At 39.2% G+C, this 10,784-nt stretch overlaps 1 protein-coding gene across 13 annotated transcripts; it reads left to right on the top strand.

The window, feature by feature from the left end:
- Positions 1-1,586: 1,586 nt before the first annotated feature.
- On the top strand, positions 1,587-10,403 carry LOC148010839 (serine/arginine-rich splicing factor RS41-like). 13 transcript variants are annotated; one of them, XM_087671184.1, is made up of 7 exons: positions 1,629-1,816; positions 6,644-6,795; positions 8,548-8,660; positions 8,767-9,011; positions 9,352-9,507; positions 9,615-9,681; positions 10,133-10,403. In XM_087671184.1, exons 2-6 carry the CDS (start codon positions 6,786-6,788, stop codon positions 9,679-9,681), a joined length of 591 nt encoding a protein of 196 aa, XP_087527310.1. In that variant the 5' UTR covers positions 1,629-1,816; positions 6,644-6,785; the 3' UTR covers positions 10,133-10,403. The 13 variants fall into 13 exon arrangements, 11 of the variants coding, with proteins under 11 accessions (XP_087527317.1, XP_087527310.1, XP_087527311.1 ...); XM_087671186.1 differs by lacking the exon at positions 10,133-10,403 and having other exon boundaries at positions 1,648-1,729; positions 1,766-1,816; positions 9,615-9,975; XM_087671185.1 differs by lacking the exon at positions 10,133-10,403 and having other exon boundaries at positions 1,631-1,816; positions 8,773-9,011; positions 9,615-9,975.
- Positions 10,404-10,784: the final 381 nt, after the last annotated feature.

Genomic DNA, 10,784 nt, shown 5'->3' with positions numbered 1-10,784 from the left:
ACATCTAGCTAAATACATATGAAGTTCTAGATCAAAACTATTATAAAGAAACAATAATCTAATAGGAAACATCTAGCTAAGAAATAATAAATAACTAAAAATACTAAAACAAAGCACTAGGGGTCTAATACAATGTGGAATTGATATGGGTATTAATATCATCCCAATATATCTCTCATGGGCCTATCCAACATGGAATATAATCTGAAGTGTCAAGATAGAGCTACTGGATGACATGCCAACATCATTTGTATCCTCATATGGTGCCTTGAGTTGGGACATGGATGACAGGGGAGCTATGGGTGGCACACTTAGTATCTCTTGATGGTGCTATCTAAGGTGACTTTCTATGGGCAAGCCACAAGTCAATGCGGAGTACACTTTCATGTAGCTGTGGCTACAAAAAAGTCAACAAGAGTGTGTTGTTCTAAGCTCCAAGGTGCCTCCCTCAAGATTTAAAAAGGTGTTCGCTATGTAGTGTAGCTCCAAAAGGAAGAGGCCAAGACAAAGCTAATTTAGAAAGTCCATCACCTTGGACAATGGTCCAAATCCCTCTTGAAATAGGTAGTGGAAGCACCCTTTGATCTTGTAGTGCTCCTCAATTTCTAGCTTCAGCCTAGTAGATTTGACTCTTTGGGGTGAAGGGAATCTCCTCCATAGTGACCCGTTGCACACATGCACATACACACAGAGCTGTACATAGTATACTACATAAGGCCTTGTCCACATGGGATGAATAAAGAAGGGGTGCAAGATCTTCCATTTTATTCATATATTACTTTTAATACCTTCACATCCCATCTGTTGCATATGTTACTTCTAATACCTATCTTATTTTTGTTATTTTTGCTAGTCTCCCCTATCTCACATTTTTAATTCATATATTACTTTTAATACCTTTTGTATCCCTTGTTTTTTTCATATGCTACTTTTAATACCTTTCTTATTTCTAAATTATTTTCTAGTCTACCCAATCGGACCTTGTAAGACTTTTTGAGAAAATACTTTTAGCAAAATTCTCTCAAAAAATAAGGTTTAGGAGTACCGTACACTTGCCATGTAGAACCAGTGTAGCTTTGTGAAATCTTTCATTCGATTCTAAAGTCGAATAGATTTAGTTCTAAAAGAATGCCATGAAAAGTTTAAGATAAAAGCCTTTTTTGTATATGTGCTTGTGGGTGTAGAAGATTAGATGGACAAAGGGATGGGCAATTGTGGCTATGCCGTAAAAAGTATCTCAATAGGTTTGCAAATTTTCCAAGAAGAGCTTAGAATAATAATGACAAATTCATGAAAGTTAATTAAAAAATGTATTTGAAAGTTTTAGCTCAAAGGTTTTTGCGTGCCGAGACGATGGCACGAGAAACATCGTACGGGGCAACCAACACCCTTGAAAATATATTGATATGTGAGTAGGTAACTTTGCAAAATTTCCACGAAGGCTTTAGCATTTGAGAAGCACAAAGTTTCGAAAAAAATGAAAACACGGAAGAAATCATGCAATGAGTTTAAAAATGCTTTGAGAAGTTTAAATTAAAAGGCTTAAAAGAAAAAAGTGTGCTTACGGGCGTCGTAAATTAGGTGCACAAAACCGACAGTATATGGGCGGCTGGCCCCCTCGAAAGTATCTCAATCTCGGTAGCTTTTGCCTTTTACGCGAAGCCTACGCAGACAAGCTGCTGCAGAAGGAGGAGGAGGAGGAGGAGCAGCAGCAGCAGCAGCAGCAGCAGCAGCAGCAGCAGCAGCAGCAGCAGCAGCAGCAGCACAGAAATCGAGTCGCCTCCTCTTTGATTTCCAAAACAGACGAGCTACCCTGGTAAGCCTGCCTTTGCTCTGCTTCTCACTGAACTCCTCATATGCCGTGGGGCTTGTCGATTTTCTTTCCTAGAACGGATCTATCCTCTGTTCCTGCTCGGTTTAGTACAGGGTAGCAGCTTGGTCTTAGCTTGATCTGAGCAAGGCACAAGGTCTTATCCATAGTTAGAGAATAAATATGCGACCAGTTTACACAGATGTCAGATTCTAGGTTGTTGCTACACACGAGTTGATGGATGAGCTCAGTAGTTTTCTTGATGGTCCGAGCTGTTAACGCAGGGTATGATGTTGCTGTTGGGGTTGGCAACCAAATACGAAATTTCAAGGTCACATGTACGAATTCCCTAATTGCTTGGAGAACTTGTGCTAGCAAGGAAAACGTGCAATCCCAAAAGCATCCAAAATGAAGCGACCAAGTGATCCTTTTGTGCAATTTATATATGCATAAAAGAATGCAAAAATTACATGCCATTGATCTAAAATTTGGATCTTTTTTTACATGGAAAACTCCTTTGTAACCACTTCACAATTATATAAAGTGGCTTTTCACAGTCTTAACTGGCTGCTAAGTTTTCCCATGCGAGGAGGACAACCGCTATTAGTTGATAGCTATGCCCCCAGCCAGCATATGCATAGAAGAAACAAGAAAATGAAACCATTGTTCTTCGAATACTTGAAAGAGTTATGCACAAGGCTGGAGCTGAATGGATATGAAGTGCGTGTATCTACAAAGGCCTCCCCTTATTTATGTTTGAGTAAATTTGGCTCCTAACTATAGTGTAGCTAGTTAGCAATTTGCCAATCATTAGCATATTTGAGCAAAGCAGCAAGGATGAATTGATAGATACCACCACAACATTACCTAAATATGTATCAATGGATATTGTTGTATGCAAGAGAGTAGGGTTTCTAGGGCATCTTTGTCAACCTAGAGTTTGGTAGTTGTTGGACCATCCTAGCTTGTTTTTCCTATGTAAGATTGGGCAGTTGTTGAAGAGTTTTGTTCTTTTGTTATGACATGGAGACTAGTCACGATCCTTCATATTTGAGCTAAATACGAATGCTTTTGGCACTTTGATGATTTCTTGGATTCTTGGTTGTATAGTGGCATAGATGCTCTTCACTTTAGAAAATGTTTTTTGCACATTTGCAAGTATTTGAGGCTACGATTCATTTATTTTTCAAGTTGTTCCATTTCATTCAAGTTAAGATTCTTCATATAGAGGCATCCACTTTGCCTAGGTTCTCATATTTCACTACATTTAAGTGCCTTTACAAAGACACCACTCATGCATACAGTCTACTCTTGTTAGACAATGTTGGCTTTCACTCTCTTCTGTGCCTAACTGTGTCCCTCATTTTAGTCAAGTTTGTATTCTTCATTGCATTTCCAATTCATTTATATTTTTACCCACTTCCAATTGCCTTGGGAATAAATTTAAATTAATTTGAGTGAAAAAACTTAAAAGTACTGATCACTCATCACTTTCATAGATCATGCAAAATGCATTGATGCATACATGCTTGTATGCATATGAACCATCATGCAATGAACCAAGCGATGCTTTGTAGTTTTGTACAAGAGAGTAAACTTAGCCTTTCTTTAAGGCTAAGTAACAAGGCAATTTGATTTTTCTCCTTTGTGTCTTGTTCCTTCTTAGCCTTTATTTACTTCCTCCTCACCATTGGTTATCTCCTTGTTCAAGCTACCACTTTTGATCCCACTTGTTTCTTCCAATCACACTATGATGAATCATATCTTGTAGTGGATATCTCTCCATGGATCTTTCCCTCCTCCAATGATGCGTTTAAACCTCCTTGCAAAGTATTTTGCAATTCTAAATTCAATTTTTTTGATTGCTACACTATTTATGTTGTCTTGTGCTTCAACTTTTTTCTTGCTCTTTTGCCGCATGCAAGTCTCTAGCTCTCACTCATTCACTACACGAGAATGACTTCTTTTGCGATTCTAAAGTGGAAAGAGAAGTTGAAATTATCAAATGAAGGGCTTGAAATTGAATTTATAGCTTACCTAGGCCACTAAGAAAAATAGGGAGTTGAGGAATTGGATGACACTGAGGTGGAAGATAATGGGGGAGATGTCTTTGATCTATCTTCATGAGCCTTATAGTGGGATTGAGGCTATGATGCGCTATGTGTTGTGTTTGATTAAGTTCTTTTTTTTTACCAATTATATATTTGCAAAAAGCCACAAGTTGGCTGATCTCATTTGTAAGCTCTTATACAACCTCTATGGTTTGTTTGGAGAGATTAAGAATGATTGAGATCCTAATTTCACCAGCCTTTGTTTGGCAAACAGTCTCTCAGAAATTGGAGACTTGATATTTTGTATGTTTTTCTCATAACATCCTCAAATCAATGGATAGATTGAGTGCAATAACTAAACTGTGCAGGATGTGCTTGACAATTTATATTGTTTGATCCTAACCACTATTTTCCATGAACTTGAGCTTGCTTATACAAGTACTAAATATTTAGCTATTGGATCAATAGCCCCTTTGTATTTATGTATGGCTATAAGTTGAAAGTTGAAACCACTAATTATCTTACTCAAAAGGAGTAAACAATGCAATTCATATGCTATCACCTATCTTCGTGGAATTGTGGATCTATTCTACTTACCAAGGATTTAAGTAGTGTATCTTATCAAGTGGACCTACTTTGTAATTTCCATAGCAACCAAGAACTTGTTTTATACTTGAGCATTTCATAAACACATCTAATACCTATTTTATACTTTTAGAAAAAGGCCCCATCCTTAAGATGAGGTAGAACTTTTGTAATTGGAACTTGAGATATGTAATAAATTGACTTGATAGGTTGACATGGATTATTGTTAATGAATGACATTGATTGTAGGGATTTTGTTCGAGCTATTGTCCATGTATGCTTCTTTTGTATCTAAAGTTACCATGATGCATGTAAACATTGTTGTTATGCTGAATGCTGGTATGAACTTTTGTCTTTATCTTGTATTCCATGTTAGTCCTTAAAGGAACACTTAGAAAGGCGAAGAGTTTATTCCAATTGAGAAAGTCTTATGCTTAGAAGACAATACTTGACCTTGAATCGGTTGTTAACCTTTAGACAAAATGATATTGCGAGATTGTTTCGCATATTTGGTCAAGTGAAAGAATTATCTAGAGGCAAAGCTACATGGGAGTTTGTCCACTTCATTTGAGAATTGCTTTTTGGACTTTATCGTTGAGAATATTGTTGTGAATAACATCCATTCATAATCTAGATATTACTAAATCCTTGGACATCTTAGATGGGCACCCATAGCATTGGCCACTAGTCACTGGTGTGGGCAAACTTGAAGGCCTTGACAATAATCAATTAGTCTTATGAAAGGGATGTAAGGGCTCATCTCAAGTGATCAACACACTTGGGGTCTAGGCCTTGAGGTAGATCTATGCTTTATATTGGGCTGGTGGTATGTAGTGCAATCATGAACAACTTCATGCATAGGAGGATAAGAATTGGGAGCATTGTTGGACTCCAAATTATGGGGGTGCTAGAGACTAGGTTTTAGGGGCATTTCTATATGTCAGTGAGCCACAGTTTACTAGAAAGCAATAAAGGGAGAATTTATGAAAAATGAGAGACCCTCATGGACAAGATGTTCAACTAATAGTCTAGCAATCTAGAAAACTAGTTTTCCGTAGCTATGGATGTGAAGATAACTAGCAACCTAGAAAAATAGCTTCCCACAGATATGGATGTAAATGACCAACCAATGAACATGGATTGAATGAATTAGTTTTCCTTCAATGTTAAGTTTGATGCACTCTTTGATTATGTGAATCCTTCAAGAGGATGGGAAATCAGACCACCTTTGGTCTTAGTGATGGGAGTGCGCACGACTTTCTGTAATCTCTAGTTTTAGTGTCTCACAAAAAAAGAGTTGTGTGTTTATTGATGTACCTAGTTTAGAGTGCTACTTATGTCAGTATGTTACATCCTTGAACATTCAGATGGGTGTCCACAACATTAGTCATAGCCTTGGGTCATAAGTGACCTATTGCAAATGAATGCGGGGCACTTTAGGAGTGCAGTTGAGTCCTAGTTATAGGACTCAAGATCCATTGTGCACATTTTTTTTGTGTGCTCACCACTCTTGGACTTTAGGACCAATGGCCATTGTGTCCATACATTGGGATGGTGTGGGGCAAGTGGTACAGGATGCCAGCTCTTGGATGCAATTGTGTCCTGGTAAGCTGCTGGCCCCAAGCTTTGGTGTGAGCCTGTTTTGCTCTATGGCTGGGAGGTAGGTCTAATGTCCATCCCTTGATGGTTCCATGTTGCAGGTATGGCTTGTGCTGTGTCTTGTGTGCGGGTTGGAATCATGTTTCACAGTAGTTTCCAAATTTCCAGATTATAGAAACTTGGATTTTGATCAAGCAATAGCCTTAATTTTCTGCCTACTGTTGCGTCTTGCATGCTGACTGGTTCACATGTTACAATCAGTTGGGCCAAATGAGTAGCACTACGCCATGTGAAGTGGAAGCTTTGATAGACTTGCTGTAGAGCAAGTAAACTGTTTGCAATTGCAAGTCTGTTACTCCTGTTTTACAGCTATGAATTTTTCTATCCTTGTTGTCACATTAACCGTGTCTAACTTGCAATCCATTTCTTCTCTCCCTGATAAAAAGTCAATACACATCTAAAAAGCAAACTCTAGAGTTAAGCCTATGCACATAAATGAAATACCTTGAACCCCTGCAGCTGTTTAACAAATACTTCATATGCAAATCAAATTTTGGATCTGCGAGTCTCTTGTCAATTGTGTGTTTTTGTGTTTCAGGTTAGGGAGGCAAAAGCCTTCCTCTTTTCTCTACAAACTGGCAAACTTGCGTCCCATTTTCTGTGGCAATTTTGAATATGATGCGAGGCCATCGGAGATAGAACGCTTGTTCGTGAAGTATGGGAAGGTGGACAGAGTGGATATGAAAACTGGTGAGCCTTTGCCATTGCTTGGCTTTTTGTGATCTGAAGTTTTCTAAAAGTCTGAAGCAGGTGGGTTTGTCAATGCATTGCAGATTATGCTGTATTGTCGAATTACTTCTAGCATTGGTCTCTGTTTGTGGTTGTATTCTTGACTACATGATGTAAGCACTGCCTGTAGATCTGTGTCTTAGAGAGATTTGCCATTCGACCTACCGGTAAGCAATTCAGAAGATTGTCTTATGTGCTTAAGAGAGCCAAGTTAGTTTGTTCAGAAAAGGCAATCTGGTGGATCTCATTTCTGGACATGAGGTGGGAGTCAACCTGTGCACCAGAAGTGAATCTGTCACTCGTGTCTGATGAAATGGTAAATGGCCTTTTCTGTGTTGTCACATAAAAAGTTCTTGCTAACTGAACATTGCATTAATATTGGGTTAGCAGCCTTCTCTTATTGCATGATGAAGTGGCTTCTCAGCCACCGCTTAGTTTACATTGATGGGCTTGCATACTGGTTTTATACATAATGCTCATGCTCTCGTATCTTTGGATGGACTGTAGACTCCATGTACTAGTCACAACCTAAATTCTTGAGTTTCAGTTCTGTATGAGCCGTGGCACTTTATATCTGACTCTGTTTCAAATTCGGTCACTAGAAGTGCTGAGTACAAGCCTAGGGATCCTTCAACTGAAGTTTTCTTATATAAAGTGAAAACAGTAGAACTCAATTACCTGCAGAGCTGTGCTCTTTATGTGTTGGCTGTCTTCTTTTTGTGTAATTATTACTCTGTCTAATATTCTGTTTGGAAGAAGACTGTGAATGAGAAGGTGCTTCTACTGTTACATGGAGCTGTCACTCCTTGAAATCTTACAAGTCAGAAAAGAATAGCAATCTCTTAAATTTCCCCGACTAAGATTTAGTTCGACATTTTGAAATCTCATTGTTGTACATTTAGGGGGGATGTGTGCCATGCTTATTTGATAAGTAGCCAATTGCTCGAGAATTAGATATCTGGTATACCATCACATACGCATGCATGGAAGAGTTGGAAAAATCTGCCTGAAAAATCTGCCTTAAGAATCGAATATGAAGGATGAGACATCAACTCTTGGAGCTTACAGCAGCAGTGCAGTGTCCTGTGCCATGAGATGATACTTGAGAATTCAAAGATCGATGGGTTTTGGCTGCTATGGCAGTGACCATTCATTGGCTTACAGAATTATGGTGGCTCTAATCTTGTGCATTCTTTCTAGAGTCACCTGTTTTGTGTTCACACTGTTTTCTTCATCAGACAAGTTTAGTTGATAATCTGAATGAAATGGGATACTCAATTATTGGTTTGGCGCAGGCGTTTTCTTGATGCTTCGAAGCTCTGTTTGGCTTCTCCGATTCTGTCCATCCTCTCTTACATGTCATCCTACAGCAAACCCAGCAATGGCATCCAGACAACCTGCAAATTTGCCAGATTCTCGTAGATCATCCTTTCCATTTGTTTCAGCAAGAGAGGTGGCTGTTTTTAACCAGTGCATCGCTGGAGATGAAGTGTGACTGAAGATGTCTTCCATTGCCAACCTCAAGTTCATCCTATTGTAGCTCGCTGTTCAATTATGAGGCCATGCCAAAATGTCTGACATCATTCTATGTGCACCGCATGAGAACATTGTATAGTTAATCCAGTATAATCTCTGACATATGGGTTGCAGTGTGCTGTATGGGGCATCTTTTGGCACCATCTCATTTTTACTATTCTTTCCATTGGACAACAGGCTTTGCTTTTGTATACATGGATGATGAAAGAGATGCAGAAGATGCAATTCGAGGTTTGGACAATCTGGAATTTGGTAGGCAGAGACGTCGGCTTCGTGTAGAGTGGGCAAAGGTTTGTTTGCAACTCTAAGGTTTACTGAAATGTTAGTGATGGAACCTACAATTCTGCAGTATCCTTGCTTGTTGCTCACCATCTTCAATTTTAACTTTCATTTAAGCCACAGCAAGGAGATGGTGCAATACGACGACGTGAGGATGCTCGCAGGAGCATTACAAAACAAAGGCCTACAAAAACGTTATTTGTTGTGAATTTTGACCCCTTGGACACAACAATGCGTGATCTTGAAAAACACTTTGAGCCATATGGCAAGGTGGTGCAGGTGCGAATACGGAAGAACTTTGCTTTCATCCAGTATGAGTCACAAGAGGAAGCAACAAAAGCATTGGAATGTACAAATATGAGGTATACACTCAAGTTTTCGCCTTTGAGGACTTTTTTAATAAAAAAATGAAACTGTCTCTCACTTTTCTTTTTCTCAGGGCTTCACTTTTCTGCTCCTCTTTTTACCCCTTCTATGCTGCACATAATTTGGCTGGGTTGCCTTTTTTTGAGGCTAATTTAGCTGGTGACATAATTACTTGTGTTTGCGGTGTACTTCAATTTTTCTGGTGTGCAATGCTTTCTCTAAAGAACTGCTCTCCAAGTGTTATTGGTTAATGTTAGGGTAAGTCTTTGCTGCTGTCATGTTTATGCTTTGTTTTGTCTATTTACAACTTGAATCTTTTGCATTGTTGTATTACAGCAAAATTTTGGATCGAGTTATAACAGTTGAATATGCTGCACGGGAAGATGGAGAGAGAGAGCGGGGCAGGCGTCGGAGCATTAGTCCTGGTGGACATGGAAGAGGAAGACGTGACAGTCCTGATTATGGGCGAAGAAGAAGCCCTGCTTACAGGAGGTGAAATGCATGTAGTAGTGATTGAAAAGAACAAATCTTTTGGGGATGGGTGGGAGGCACAAAAAGCATGTACTGATAAGATGCATTGCTTTTTACTTGATTTGCAGTCGATCACCACCTCGACGATATCGCAGCAGGTCCCCAGACTATGGACCATATGGGGGACATCGCTAGGTCTGTCTAGAGTTGCAGGCAATCTTGTTGTCAGTGTGCTAGTTGATCTGTGTATCTACTAACTTTCTCATAATTTTTGAATGGTTGCTTACAATTCAAGCTCACTAGATGTAAAGTCCTTTGGTAGGATGGCTGTAAACATGATGAAGGCATAACTATCAAGTTTGGGTTTCTATTGCACTGTAAGGAACTTCACAAGTGGAAGATCTGTACATGCGCATCTGACTGTTACTTCAAGGACCTCTCGCTTTGATACCTAATCTTATCTGTGTCTAGATACTGCACATTGAACAAGGATGCATTCATTAAAGCTTTTTATCTAGTATCTTTCAGCTATGTAAGGCATGCGGCAGATAATGTGAATTGTTTGTGCGAAGTTGAAAGGACAAGCCTCTGTCCCGCTTGTGTTTTTTGTTTGTATGCTTAAATGCTTTTTCTTTTGGGGTTGCAGGCCATTCCATTCTATTATCCTGGTTTCAAGGGGTTGCATGTTACTCTTTAGCTGGTTTATTGCAAGTCGTAGTCCTGCCAAAGGCGTGTTTATTGTCATGGCGGTTCTGGGTTGGTTATGAATTGTATACCAATTGTGTAAGATAATCTCAGGGAGTAATCAGTTTGATTACTAGTGTAAATGGCTGAGAATTGTGCAAGGTATAGCTGGTTCCCTTTCTTGTGTTCAGTGATTCGACAAGGAAACTTGTGAACTGTACAATCTTGGATAATGGGAGTGTTTGTATGTGCCTGTGTTATGTGCTGGTCATCTACCTGCTCATGCCCGCCTCCAAACATAGTCACTAAGTTGTCGACGGCCATGCATATTTGCTTGATTAGTGCACATATTTAAGTATGCAAAATGGAGGGGGGGGGGGGGGGTTGTGGTGGTGAATTTGGATTGATATGTAGACCATTTCTTTCTGGTACAGGGATGTATAGAGAGCAATAGAGAATTGCAACCATAGAGCTGCTTTTTCTGTAATCAAGGTTACAATACATTATAGCTCCTCTGGGTTGGGTTTATGTTTAAATGCAATGATGGATGTTAGTGTAGTTGTCAACTAAAGTTTTGATTATTAGATTTAGTGTGCAAGTCTCTAGTGGACGGT

This window comes from Lygodium microphyllum, chromosome 29 (genome assembly GCF_053477565.2).
Source record: "Lygodium microphyllum isolate KBCC chromosome 29, Lygodium_microphyllum_v1.1.10, whole genome shotgun sequence".
In the NCBI taxonomy this organism is placed as follows: domain Eukaryota; kingdom Viridiplantae; phylum Streptophyta; class Polypodiopsida; order Schizaeales; family Lygodiaceae; genus Lygodium; species Lygodium microphyllum.
This window is presented reverse-complemented; position numbering and strand designations above follow the sequence as displayed.

Excerpts from the sequence above, each read along its gene's own strand:
- LOC148010839 (XM_087671187.1), top strand. The coding sequence starts at position 8,493 with ATGGGGCATCTTTTGGCACCATCTCATTTTTACTATTCTTTCCATTGG. Across the intron at positions 9,012-9,351 it reads TTGGAATGTACAAATATGAG|CAAAATTTTGGATCGAGTTA; the intron begins GTATACACTCAA and ends GTTGTATTACAG. Across the intron at positions 9,508-9,614 it reads AGAAGCCCTGCTTACAGGAG|TCGATCACCACCTCGACGAT; the intron begins GTGAAATGCATG and ends CTTGATTTGCAG.